General features: G+C 33.4%; 1 protein-coding gene across 1 annotated transcript; it reads right to left on the bottom strand.

Annotated features, from left to right (window-relative positions):
• Positions 1–12,017: 12,017 nt before the first annotated feature.
• Positions 12,018–14,402, bottom strand: LOC132732985 (tetracycline resistance protein, class G-like). The gene is given in 3 exon segments (XM_060719543.1): positions 12,018–13,160; positions 13,162–13,630; positions 14,170–14,402. Coding segments are annotated over 2 exon segments (1,515 nt in total). The 5' UTR covers positions 13,534–13,630; positions 14,170–14,402.
• Between the last annotated feature and the right edge of the window lie 241 nt (positions 14,403–14,643).

Genomic DNA, 14,643 nt, shown 5'->3' with positions numbered 1-14,643 from the left:
GTTTGGTTTGGTTTTACAGCGCACCAACACAAATTAGGTCATATAGCGCCGAAATAGGAATGGCGATCTTTTCAAACCCCTGGAGCAGCACCAAGGGTCAAAAACACCTTATCTGCCTAGGCTAAGAGATACATAGATTCCAGTGATTCGGACCTTTCAGTCGCCTCCAACAATCACGTATGGAAAAGCGGTGGCTGCAATTCTGGTGTCTCAACCTTTCATTACAACCATTCAGCCACAAAGAACGACAATATAATTATCAGAATTTGTTGTTTTAAAAGCAATTATCATGTGCAAAGATTATATTTACATGTATGTTAAATTATAAAAAATAAAAGCAATATCCTAATTCTTTTTTATTATTATTTCCGTTTTCTCCTCGGCAAATATTCTTTTACAGTCATAACATATATGGTAATGATTTTCTGCGCCATCATCCTGGTCACCACAATAACAGCACCACAATGAAATCAAAACCAGCTATATAGTAAATATATATTCAATGCTAGTATGTTTAGATTTTTCCTTAAAAATACACTTTCTTAAAATGACGCCCAACATGAATATTTCAAATTAAATTAAGATTGTGTGAATCGTCAGCGTGCAGGGCCCCTAACAACATGTTTTTTTCTTCAGTAAAGCACTCTTTGGTTTCGTTTCTCACACAATGAACACAGAACAACCATTTCAACATTTTCGACATATTGTGAAGAAGAGGAAAAGCATTCCAGAAAATCTACATTGCTATTATCCTTTCAAAGCAGGACGGAAATTTTGAGAAATAATTTCCTTGTGCATCTGTACCATTCTCAGTATCCAGGGATTGGAGATGAGACAGGTTTTCAAATAACTCATTTGGAAACCTTGAGACTTTGAAAATGACCACATTTTTGTCAAAAACATATATTGCCTAAGCCTTTACATTGCTTTTAACATTTTGGCTTTCAGGCTTTTCTTTTTTGTCTTAAAGGGGCCAATGTGTTTAATCTTACCAGTTTAACTCTGGCCAAATCTGTTATTTCATGATAACTAGCCGCATGGCTGCTATGCAAAATATTCCCTTTCCAGTTAAGTCTTGAAATAACATTCCCAAGCAACCCTTTTTGACTGGTTCATCAGAGTCATAAACATTCAAATCTAGGATTTTTTCATCAAGAACCAGAACATGACCAGTCAAAGAAACTAAGGATAAAGTGTTTTCCATTTCCTCATCTAAACTGGGTCACACAACGCTGACAGAAACACTAAATTATGAAGAATGGACTTGATTTTATATGTTGGAAAATTCACATCTCTTATAGGGGATTTCCGCAAGCAAGCAAGAACCTTGCCATAACCCCCAGCAAGGAACAATACTGTGCCATATGTTACCCTATGATCTTGCCTTCCGTCACGATATATGATCACAATGGGTTTTATTTTAGCAGTATACCTATAAGGCGATGATGGTTCAAATACAGAACAAACAACTGCCCATCATAAAAAGTGTCTTTTATTGACTTGGGATATTAACGTAAAAACATACACAAGGAATCACTAAAAAACTTCATGATCACATACTTCAAAGCCCTTGCCCATGTTAATATATACTGGCTTGCCCATTTAAACCATGGCTGCAGGAAAACCATGTTCCCTTTTTTCAATTTATTTTTTACATCTACACAAAATCTCTATAATTGATACAAAATTCCTTAATATAGCAGATGCACCGCGCATGTCATCGTGTGTTTTTCTAACCTGCCAGCTTTGAAGCAAGAACATAACTTCAACTTGCCAGTTATCCTACTGATATTTTATTGTGGCAATTTTAGGTTTTAACCCTTAATTTGATGGTATGGGCGTATTACAAGTCTGGGTGCATTTTTGTACTACCTGGTCATAGAAATCTCTTACTAAGATTGCATCAGCAAAATGAGTGACAGTTTCAGTATCATCATCAACTTTATCATGCCTTTACTTCTGTACAGCTGTCTTTAAACTTGATTTAATATGTATCTGTCTTTCTTGCCAAGCGAATATATACTTCTCTGGTCTAGCTTTATTATAAGTTCTTAAAACACAATTTGTGTCTCTATATTCTAATAATAATATACCAATTACTCTTTTATCATGTAGTCCAGTTTTATAACTTATTTGTTCCCAAAACAAACTTAGAAATTATCTTCTCATGGTTCATAGGTGATAAGAGGGATGTGCGGTTAAAATGAAAATACCTGATTATCTCCGATGTTTATTGCCGTAATCAGTTTTCACAGTCCCTCAATGAACTCTCCTCTCTCTCTAGACACAGATGCAGTTGTCTGCGCCATTTATCAAATGTTTCCCGGTACTGTTCTATAGGTATACCCCGTAACTCTGAATTAAATACTTTTGACAGGTCTTGGGCACGCGTATATTTGTTACAAATTTTGCTTCAGAAATGATTTTTTTTTCTTTTTAGAAGGGACAGACTATTGTTTAATAGTGGAGATGGTAATCAGTGGATGTAAGCAGCGCTGATTGTGAACTGATTTGTCATGAAGGTTGCAAAGTGGTATTGTAACTTAAAAATAAAATACGCAAGTTGCAAAAACCCAAAAGCAAATTATTTCAAAGCTTATGATCACTTTATCGGGTATTGTAAAATTACTACACAAAATAAAAAGTGTTTGGCAAATGAAAATGAATGCATTTATGGGGCATTATGGGCCTGTAATGTTTCATGAACTTGAATAGATTTCTTGAGATTTAAAAGTGCAACTATGAGATTGGAAATAAACAAGTTTTTATTTATATCTATGGCGATTAATACTATCTTAATCGGGTGATTACTTGCTGTGCTCCATATGATTCTTTTAACATAATAACTTGACATTTACATGTTATCATCGCTTAATGGACACATTTTGTCCAAGAAAGAACATTTCTTTGATCTTTGTAGATTCGCGTGTATACGTGATATAAATACATTCAATTCAAAAATAGAAACATCTCACACTGCTATGAATATATCATTAGAGCGAAATACGTAAACCCTATTAGACAACATTAAGTTCTGCAATTTTGAGTGAATGAATACATTTAATTTATGTTTATATTTGAAATAAAAGTCTTTCTGATACATCTTCTGTTTATAATAATGGTGACACATTGTCCTATTGCATTAATAATAATAATAATAATAATAATAATAATAATAATAATAATAATAATAATAATAATAATAAATTAATGATAATATTCTGGTCAAAGGCGATCTATCGCAATTATCTTTCCTGTGCAAAGACTTTTTCAAATTTTCATTCATTTTCAAGATTTGACCAGAAAAGAAAGACAAAGCTTTTGAAACAATGGTAGGATACTACGCCATCGCACATCTGCTGAATGCTATCACTCGGATAATTTTTTCCCCATTCCCCCCCCCCTAAAATAAGGGGAAACAAGGTATCTGAAGTACTATAGCCATTCTTTGGTGCGCTACATGATTTTTTGATACTCTTACGTTTTCTTATAATAAAATTGTATTTTACCTTCGAGTCGACAGATTTTCTGGGAAAAATGATCTGAGTGGGAGCATTTAGTAGATGCGCGATGACGTAGTATCCCATCATTGTTAAAAGGTATGTTATAATCCAAAACTGTTTTGAACAATACTTTGATTTTCAGAATGTTGAAGCTAAAATATTATAGATCTATTAATTTCTATGGTCATTTTTCACTGAAACAGATGGGCTAATTGCGCCATAAATGAGTTATGGCATAATGTTCCTGAAAGTTGAACGACCGAAATGATGAATACTTACAAAAACATCTTCTGTTTCATGATATGTATTAACACAAATACATATAATTTTGTGATGTTAACGAAATAATGTTCACAAATTGTATTTTAATGGTAGCTAAGATACAGGCATATTGTCCAGTTTGTAATAAAAATGCTGAAAAGATATTTGAAAAATTCCACTAAATGTATTTGATTCGTGGTTAAGCAAAAATGTTCGCAAAAGTCTACCTTTTGCCGCGGACATAAAGGAAAAATGTTTCCTTTTGCATAAAACCCCTGTGCTTTTGATATATATTTTCACATATATGATGATCTTCGATAAGAACATGTGAAATGTTGACAAGTTGCCTTTAATTAGATACTTAATATAATAAAACTTCCATCTGCAAAGAAATGAATATCACCCTTGAAACTGTATGCAAGTTCATACTAAATAATTTTTAATGATCCAAAAAGAATTAAAATCGGAAAAGAAAGTAGACCCAAATTGTAAGTTTCATCTCAAGTGTTTTGTTAATCGATGACGTCATTACAAGCGAACGATTTAATTTCCCAATTTATATATCTGTCATTATCAGGCGTAGAAAAGCAGTCTTGCTGCCATTTGAAAATTTCTTAAAGTCTCCTTAATGTCAATGTCAGTAGCATAACGGTCTCTTACACTGATTAGAAAATAAGCTGCAATTCATCTTCAACCTCAGAATCACAATACTTGCTTGTTATTTTATAAACACTAAAACACGATTAGATTTATTGAAATGTAATCCAAATCCAGGAGCGTATTTGAAGGAATCTATTCTTGTTCTACTTACATTCAGCGTTTTTTTCTCTCTCTTTAGTTTAAACAATATTTTATTTATAAACATTACATTTACATGATAATTGACAAATAATAAATTGTACGGATTGAGTAGGAAGCTTGAAAAGCTTTTTTAGAAACTCTTTCCGTAACTGACTTTATGAAGTTGTAATATGTCATAATCTATGTATGCATGCCAGTTCTGGTTAAAATAAACGATGTAAATATTAAAATGTGGCATTTTCCGGAAATGATAACGTATGGCGCACAAAATGATTCGGCATATTTCGGCAATTATCAGAATAAAGATTTTATAGATGCCAATGAGGTCAAGTTGTTAAAGCTTTAGGAGCAATTAAAAGCATTTGGTTGATGCATTATTGCAAATACCCTATCTTAACAACAGAACATAGGAAATTAGTATATCAAGGGCTTATCGACATACTGTAACCGTTCTTAGAATAAATTAGTTACCGAGTTCAAAATATACGCCTTGACTGCGTAATATTTCATGCGAAGGGAAGGAATTGTTTTCAGTAACAAAAGGGTACCAGAGTAGAAACAACGAACTTCCGTAAGCCAGCTGGTTAGTTTCCTCACATGATTTACACCATTACCAGGCGAGATTGTTTGTTTATTTGGTGTTTAAAAGAAGGTTTAGAACTCATCGTCATATTTGGTGTTTGATACACTTGAATGCAGAACAGCTAGAAACGCTCAAAGAAGGCTACACGAAAGGCCAAACTATTGACGAAATATAGAATATAGTACACGTTTAAATAAGCAATGGCATTTAATCAAATAGGTCTATATTGTCGAAATAGCTATTGTAAACGCTACGCAAAATGTTTAAATAAAAACAAACTTATAATTCAATTAAAATTGTTTTTTCGAATTTTCTTTCCCTGGCTTATTAAATAAACCATTCAAGTACCATTTGATTAATATTAATAAGATGCTTTACTTATCATACTGATGTCCGTAGCAATCATTAATCAAGTGTCTTCCCGCATTGTCACATTGAAATACCATAACCTTTCTAAAAAGAGCAAACAATAATGCAAATGAATTAGCTTTGTGATTCTACGTATGAGATTACATTAGAACGGATGATATTTTTATTTACTTGTCTGTCAATTGAAGGTCTACTAGGTCATAAATAGAAACAAAAGAAGTGATATGGTTTCACAAAGTTGGTTACGACTAAATATGTTTTCTTACATTGTTTATGTTCTTTTTTATGATGAGTGTAACAATCTTGTTGTAGAAAACCATAAACGAAATTCATACGGGGAAGTCAAAGACCGGGAACGAGATGCGCTTTGCCTTGCCCGGCTGTAGACTACACGTGTATGTTTACAAGGAAAAAAAAGTATAGAGAATTCTATCTATACCTATCAGTGAAATTCTCAGTATAAACCAATACTTCATGACCTTAGGACTTACGCCCAATGTAACAATGGTTAGGAATGGGCGGGATGTGAAAAGGTATGCAGTAATGATAGAGACATTCGGTCATCAATTTTGGCGCGTACACAGACTTTATACCAGAGAATTTATATACCTTGGCTTCAAACACAGGAACTATGTTAAGGGAAAGGTCAAGGTCAGATCTCAAAGAAGCCGAAGAGAATGTATTTCTTCTATTGCCACTACAGTAGGTTCGGTTTGTTAACTATTTTGTTTAGGGTCAATACTAAACAGTTTCCTAATGAGGAATTAGTATTCTATTAAATAAAAGAGGTCACCATTTCTATAGAAGAATGACCGGGTACCACTAATCTTCGGCGGCCAATTTACTTCGTTACGCCGGAAATAATATTGGCACTGGTGGTTGCCAAACATATAAGTTCTGTTTTTCTAGAAAAATGTTGTTTTCTGTCGAGCAGTTGTTGCTTGTGGTAGTGTTTGCCAGACATTATTGTTGTACCATTTTCTTGTCTTGCAGAAATGAAATGAGCGCCAATATAATTGCAGAAATGAAGTGAGCGCCAATATAATTGCAGAAATGAAGTGAGCGCCAATATAATTGCAGAAATGAAGTGAGCGCCAATATAATTGCAGAAATGAAGAGAGCGTTAATTTAATAAGGAACAAGAACAACAAAATCACTATAATGTCAACACTTTCAATACAAACACCAAAATACGGAAAATGACGAAGTTTATAAAATGTGTGTGTATTATTTATATATACAATTCCCTGATCATACAGTTTAGTTAAAGAGAGAGGGTTTTTCCCCATTTAGTTGAGAAGATAAATGTATTCGTTACATGTGGCATTTCACCTTTTGTTAAAATAGCTTGAGGCATTGGAATTATATCATTCAAATTTTAAGGTAAATGATCTGTGAAGATAACGAGAAATTATTTTATTACGTTTCAATCAATTAATCTTCTAGTGCAGTAGGACACATGTACGTAAGTCTAAGTTAGGACTTGATTTTCAGACACAGACATATTCATTCATTACCCTTTTATATAAGATCTGTCTAAAAAGACTAATAGAATAATAGAATACTTATAAAACAAGATTAGAACTTGTCGTCTGTATTGTCGTCTGCGACCAGATCGAATACTTCTAATAAACAAGTAAGAATTACGTGATTGGCGGAAGTGTTTTTGTCAATTCGGATTGTTTAATAGTACCATACTAACTAAAGATTCAAGTCATTAACAAGTGTTTTGTTTTCTGGTATCAATGGAGATGACAGTTTATAAAAAAAATACTGTCGAAAACAAAATCGAACCGTGGGCGTGAGAACCCTTATCAAAACTTATAAGAGATGTCAGTTGGAGCAATTATTAACATGTCTGTTCGATCATTCAGATCTATTCTTAGTATCATTACTATGGCTTTTTACAGAAATATACTGGTCAGAAATCTGTATTCAATGGTTTTACCTAAATAACCTCCGCAGACGACATCAATATCAAATAAAGAGCACGACAATCTACCCAAATTAACGCTCATTTTCTGGCATCAATAAATATCATGTCATCTTACAATAATGCAAAATAATTTCTCGTATATTTTTTATCAACAGTTTTTGTAAGGTAAGAAAATTAAAATTATAGCGTATTGTATCGGACTTGCTTCTTAGCCAACCGAAATGCTCCGTTTTCTTAAAGACAATGTTTTACTTAGAAGTAACTGCTTGAGCGTCCTGTTTCTCTTTGTGTCATCCGTTGACTTTAAAGCATTATTCCAGGCAGGGCAGAATAGGTGATGTGGCGCCGTTATGAGTTGCAACGGCGCTAAATTTCACCAATTCCGCTGAATGTCGCAACCGCCGCTAAATATCGCAAAATCATTTGCCATTAATTGTCGCAATGGTAACATTAAATATTTTCCCTTGCCGCTTAATGTCGCAACACTACCGTTTAATGTCGCAAGATGTATATTCATGATAAAGTTAAGTTAGCTATTGGTATTAAATTACAAAAAAACATTGGACAAATGTCTGTACATATTTAGTAATTTTTTTGGACATAAAGGCATGTCCCTATACATCTGCAGACTGAAGATGAAGAATGCTTTTTTTAAAGTTGATTGGTCTACAATGGGAACATTTTCAAGAAATATTTGAAATATTGATAAAAAAAACAATTGTAACGTATCATTTGGATATTCTTACAAAATATTTCTTTGCTTAAAATATTTTTTAAATTAGTTCCACATGATTTTATTTTGAGATTAATATTATGAATTACTAATATATTAATGTAGAACATTTTATTATCAACATCGACATATAACTCTTTTGGTTTGTTATCATTTTCTTACTTAATGCTATCAAAATGATATTCGTACTTTCCATGATAGGCGAATACACTTTAAATGTCCTTTTTGTTTGCTTTTAAAATGTAAAAACCGATTGACTTAGGATAATATGCAAGTACGCTTCGTGTAAGGTGCATATAATGTCTAAGTATATTGCTTTGCGCAATTTTGCAAATTTATAAGTAAACTTGTGTGCATTTACTTGCTCCTCACCACTGTGGGCAAGGACTTAGGGCTGGATTACGGAAATCCGGTGGTTTTATTCAAGTTCCCGTTCGTGCACGGAGGGGCACCAGAGGTGTTTTGGAAATCGCTATATGACCGTATTGTCTTGATGTGACGTTTTAATGGATGTCCTAATTTTTCAAAACTTATTAGGAGAAATAAAATGCTTATTTGTATAAAAAACCTAATCAGAAGTTACAAAGTTCAAATTAGGTTTTTATTTTATATTATTCTTTTGAAGCTCTTTCTTATTAAGATTTTCTTTCTCAACTCTTAACATTGTTTCTACTTTCCTAATTAGGCTTTTAAAAATGTTATCAAAAGTTACAATGTTGTTATTAGTTTTATTTCTTCTACGTATGAGTAGTTAACTTGAAGTAACAAATTGTAATAAGGTTTGTTTATTTCACCTAATTAAAAGAATCAAAGCCCTTATTAGGCTTTTAAAGCTCTATTTAAAGAGTACTGGTCCTATTAGGCGTTTAAAGCTCCTAAACAGAAGCAGGAAAGTCGTAAGTACACTTTCAATACTCCTAATTTCGATTTCAACAGGTTTTTAAAGAACATAAGGTTTTCATCAGACGGTTCCGTATCAAAAACCTTTAAAAAAGTTATCATTTTATTAGAGATTTTCGACAATACGACCACATACATTCACCGAGGAATATTTAAAGGAAAGTGACCGTGTGACCCAAACATGCATCACAGGATTCTGCTTGTCTTACGGGTTGTCCGCCATTTTATTAAAGGTATTTAAAGATATGCTTTATACACAACAATAGTAACGCAAACCAAGCCGGGTATCAGTTTACATCCTTTTAAGTCCGCTATGAAATATTAAAAAGGTCATATATGATTTCTTGGAAAATTTCGAGTAGAAAAATTCGAGTATAGAAATTAAATGCATACTTTGGCAAAAATGCCCCAAGGTTAATATTGGAAATCAAAGTGTGAAATATATCTCCAATATTTAATGCATATAAAAGGTTTTTGAAACGTTTATGTTTTGCCAAATTAAAAAAAAGATACATAGAATGAGAAGTAAAAATACTCGAAATTTTCAAAGAAATCATATATGGTATAACTTCTCTTCTCGTGATAACCTCATTATTAGAAAGACTGCAATGACTGTTGATGTAGCGAGTGAAAAAGCATGACAAACTGGTTTCTTTATATTACTAAATCAGACGTATATTTTTATTCGGGCTCAGGCTTTAAAGTTCATTGATGTTAATGCACGAAAAGAGGTTCATTAACCCTCTATTGATTTTAAACTTCAGAATAAATATTAGCGATATTAGCTATACAATACAAACTGTTAATATACAGGAGTGTACTAGACAATGACACTAAAAATCTCGAAAAATTCAGACTCATATGGTGGCTGATTTACGCCATATTTTCGCTTATTCGTCTCAAAATGTCTTTTTTTTTGCGAAAACACGAAGGGACGACGTCTATTCGTGTTTTCGCCTTTTCGGATTTTCGAGGCAAAAAAGCGAAAATTCGACAGGAGGGCGAAAATACGACTCATAAAATCTGTCGTATATTCTCATTCCAGCTGTCGTATTTTCGCTTTTTCGTGTTCAAAATAAAAAAAATATGAGAAAACACATTTCATTTTCGCATGCTAAGGCATAGTTATATACTGAACGATGCTGAATGGTACTTTAACTTTAAAGGTTAAGATATGATGGGAGTTTGTATTTTCAGAGATTATGTATTTTTTCGTTGGAATCAGAAAATTTTGCTTTCATCTTCCAACAGACAATCAATGGATATTGTCAGAGAAACGAGTATTTCAACAGCCGGAGAATTATTTCAATTGATTGCGCTCTAGAATAGTAACTGCTATAAATCACCGCAATGAATAGATATTTATTTTGTAATCCCGGGACAGAAATATCCATTATTAGAGTAAAGCAATATATATCTAGAGCAAATAAATCAAAGTGCTGAAAGCACTTATAAAATTTGTTCTTAATTATGGGAAAAACTTATAAACTCAAGTAAAAATGTTTTCTTAGGGCTATAATCACTTGCTTGTTTCCGTTTTTTTATTTAAATTCACATTCATTAACGAAATCCACAATTGATACGGTAAAAATAGTAAAAAATACAAAAAAAAAACACCACCAACAACAAAACAACAACGAAAAACCAAACAAACAAACATCCTCCAATACAGAAAGTGTCTATTTTCTTTGTCACACCCTACCATCTAGAATTGACTCACTTTTCTTATCATTTCTCATTTCTTTTGAAAAAAAAATGTTATGATACAAAACATTATCAGCTTTGTAGGGGTACGGCTATATCTGACTCCTCATTTGAAGTGTTTGTACAGACGAAGAGATGGGCCTGTGTATTATGACAAGGAATTACCTTTGAGCGGACCAAAATGGTTAATGCTGAAATAAAGTGTTTGAAGAGATCTTAAAATGCAAATAGAGATTTTTATTTTTATCATCAAATTGGCTTTTAACTTTGTTTTCAGGAGAAGTCGGAAAACAATAAATAAGGCAAACATTGTCAACTCTTAACTGAATCTTAAAATTATTCTGAGATCTTCATTCCTGGTAACGTTTAGGAAATAGATATCAATTCTGAGTACATTGCTGTAGAATAATGCACGGTTCGAGTTCAAATGCGTAGAAATAAAATCACGATGATGGATTAATTGCAATGCATTTGAATGAAAAAAGGTGCATTATTCTACTATAATGCACGAAAAAATTAATATATATTTCCATTCTAACAGAGAATTGATAAACATATTCTGTAGGGGTAATATCCCGACGTCATTTTGTTTATTGACCTAAATTTACACGTCATTTAACGTGTAAGCATTCCTTTTTTACATTAATAATAATGCACTTGAGTGTCTTATCTGTTAGATAAGGTATTTTGTGAAGCATGCTAGAATTGTATACAATTTTACCACATGGTTGTAACTTTACGTTTTAACCCTCTCAAAGTTGTGATGTTCATTACGCTCTCATGTTCTGTATTAAAAAAATCCCTATTTTAGACAAATATCTAAGAATGGTCATAACAATTTTTATCATGTTTAACAGGTCAATAGATTATGGATTCATACTTATTTAAGTCCTATCGGAACGGCTTTCCAGCTTAATTAGTAGAGGATGATCTCATGCAGATCTCTTTTAAAGTTTGTTAAATAGGCACTTTAAACAAAGTAGAAACATCAAGCGTCCGTAAGCTTAGGACTTCTGGATAGATTTTTAAACATGAAGGAACCAAAAGTAATCGACAAATTTTTAGTCCGCAGAAGTAAAAGAATTGACAACAAAGGGTCACAGAATGATAAATTCAAAAACACGTTTTCTAATGCCAAACATTTTAATGCTGAACAAATAACATTTAGTTTTATCAATTCATACAGTATCTTGTGACAAATTTATAATAATTTTGACCTACAGTTGTTTACGGTGTGTACGCCGGAAGCGGTGTTGGTACAGAAGGATCTTCTTCTAATTCATCTACAACTTCCAGCTGCTTACAAGGTAATAATCCTTGCTTTTCACTTCGATAGACATTAGAATCAGTAAAAGCAGAAATCAAATCGTAGGTCCCAATCTTCTTTAAGTCCTTATAATATAAAACCATTATCATTAGCATAATCATGTATAAAATTGCCTCTATTATGTACGCGAATCCGGGGAAGAAAAATGCCGTCGCACCGTATAGACTCACAAATATCACAGTGCCAAGAAGCTTGGATGCGGTCTCGGCGCTAGCAAGGAGCGAAAACACTTTTCCCATTTCGTTTTCCTCGACAGATTTGCTCATCAGGGATCGAATTGCTGAAGTTATCATTCCCGCAAAAGATCCTATAATGACCGACACATAAACCATCCAAGACTCTTGGATAAATCCCGCCCAGAAAAGACGGATTATTTTACACAGCAAACCTACTATAACTATTGCACCGTCTGGCATATTCAATATATTTGAAAGAATTGGTAAGACAACTATTAGACACACGCCCATCACAGCGTAATCTACCGACAACAAGTACCCATACAATGACTTCGGCCAGCTCAATGGACTGTGGGTTACAAACAACAAGGTAATGTCCGTTTCTCCGACCTTACAAGTTTGATTCAACAGAGAAATCATGAAGAGAATCAAAATAAGCTTTCGGCCATGATTTGTCCGTTTCCTGCCAAGCACACTTAATGATTCTCTAATATTGTCGCAGATGAAGGTTTTTCGACCTTTACCTTTGGATATTTCAGCATCAGACCTTTCAACTTGTAGTGGTACAGTTTCTGGCATGCATATTATTGTAATCAAAACTACCACTGCATGTAAAAATACGACGGTGCAGAATGTGGCGGGAATATCAGAGGTGTCTTGAAAGATTCCCGCCAAAAGGGCACCTGCAAATAATCCAAAAAAGTTCATGGCTAAAAGTTTACCGAGCTTCCGTGTTCTGTCGTCTTTATCAGTGATGTCAGATGCATAACTGTTAACAGCCATTGTGATCACCGAACTTTTTCCAAACGAACCTTGCACGAGGGCCCCCAAAAGTACAAATACTATAGCATGATCAGGCGACGCTAAAACTCAACATGTACATCAAAACTGAAAAATACGCTGCCAGACTTGGCAACATCATCGGAATCTTTCGTCCATATTTGTCACTCCACGCGCCACAAAAGAGTCCCAAAAATATGGCGGGAAAGTTGACCAACATCCGATAATAAATGAGATAATTGCCCGCTTCTGATTGGATCTCATCCTCAAGGACCGGAAATGCATCTAAATTCCGACACAATGAGTCGTTCGTCGGGAATCTTGAATGACAGACGACACGGATAATGTACGGTCTGATGGTGGCGTCTAGCATAGACTCTCCGGTCTTGTATACGAAGAATATTAGCTCTGCCAACATAATAGGTATGGAGCACAACCAGCCTTTACACCTAAACTCCATCTTGAATGTTTCACCAAGTTCTTGCCAATATTAGAATGTCCTGCTTAGAGTAACAAAATAGCAACTGTTAGGTTCCACAGCTCTCAACAATCGCCATCTGTAAAATGAGGAAAGAAGACATTATAATAACGATTGTTATTTTTATCAAAATGTCATGGATATTTATAATAATTAGAACGATAAATAGTTTTAACATTATTAATATAGTTCTTAAATAACACAGATTTGTTCATTTGTATATTGACTTAATTCTATCTCGCATATAGCATAGTAGAACACATATATTTCTCTCTTGAAAGTGCTTATCTGTTTAGAAAGGTCATCAATTATTAATCAGAACAAAAAGCACAGAATAAAAGCTATTTGATCTCTTTTAATGAAGCTTCTGGATAAACCTTAAGAAAAAAAACAACGTTAGGAATCAATGAAGGAATTTAAAACACGATGATATTTCACTGTTGTTAATAACTAAGTAATAATACTCTCTGTTTAGTACTTACTAAAATTCAAATAACAAAATTGTAACACGCTTATAAGTAAAAAAAACAACACTTTTTTGTTCAAGACTTCCATAAAATAATAAAACGGAAAAAGAGATAAAACCAAAAGTAGCCAATAAACAAATTAGCAACTTACCTGTTGTGGTGAAATTTCGTCAACTAGCTCAACAATATCGATGGTCTGATTTCATTTACTGCTGCTCTTTTATACCGGTGAGAAAGAAAATGATCCAATAATCGAAGACTTCTATTCAGATGCATCGTATAACAGTCGGCGTTTTATTCAGAATATATTCTAAAAGAATGCGTCCGATTTTTCCAATAGAGTAGCTCCAGCGTAAGTTCGAAGTCTTCTGTATGCAAATATTGCTTTTCAGCGGGCCCCATCAATAGAACTAATAATTGCGGTAATGCTGTAAACAACTCTTTTATTACTAAACATATTGCCTGGTTGACGATATTTGAATTTTGATTAGAGAGACAATAGAACACAAAAGAATATGAGCGAAATACAATACAAGTTATATTTACATAGATGATGTACTATTTGGTCTCGTAAAAAGGCTTTCAGACAACAATCATATGAAATCCCTTTTCGGGGAAAATTCTG

The sequence above is a fragment of the Ruditapes philippinarum genome, unplaced genomic scaffold (assembly GCF_026571515.1).
Source record: "Ruditapes philippinarum isolate M1 unplaced genomic scaffold, ASM2657151v2 ctg6193_1_1_1_1, whole genome shotgun sequence".
NCBI lineage: Eukaryota > Metazoa > Mollusca > Bivalvia > Venerida > Veneridae > Ruditapes > Ruditapes philippinarum.
The sequence above is the reverse complement of the archived record's forward strand: the minus strand, read 5'-3'. Positions and strand labels throughout refer to the sequence as shown.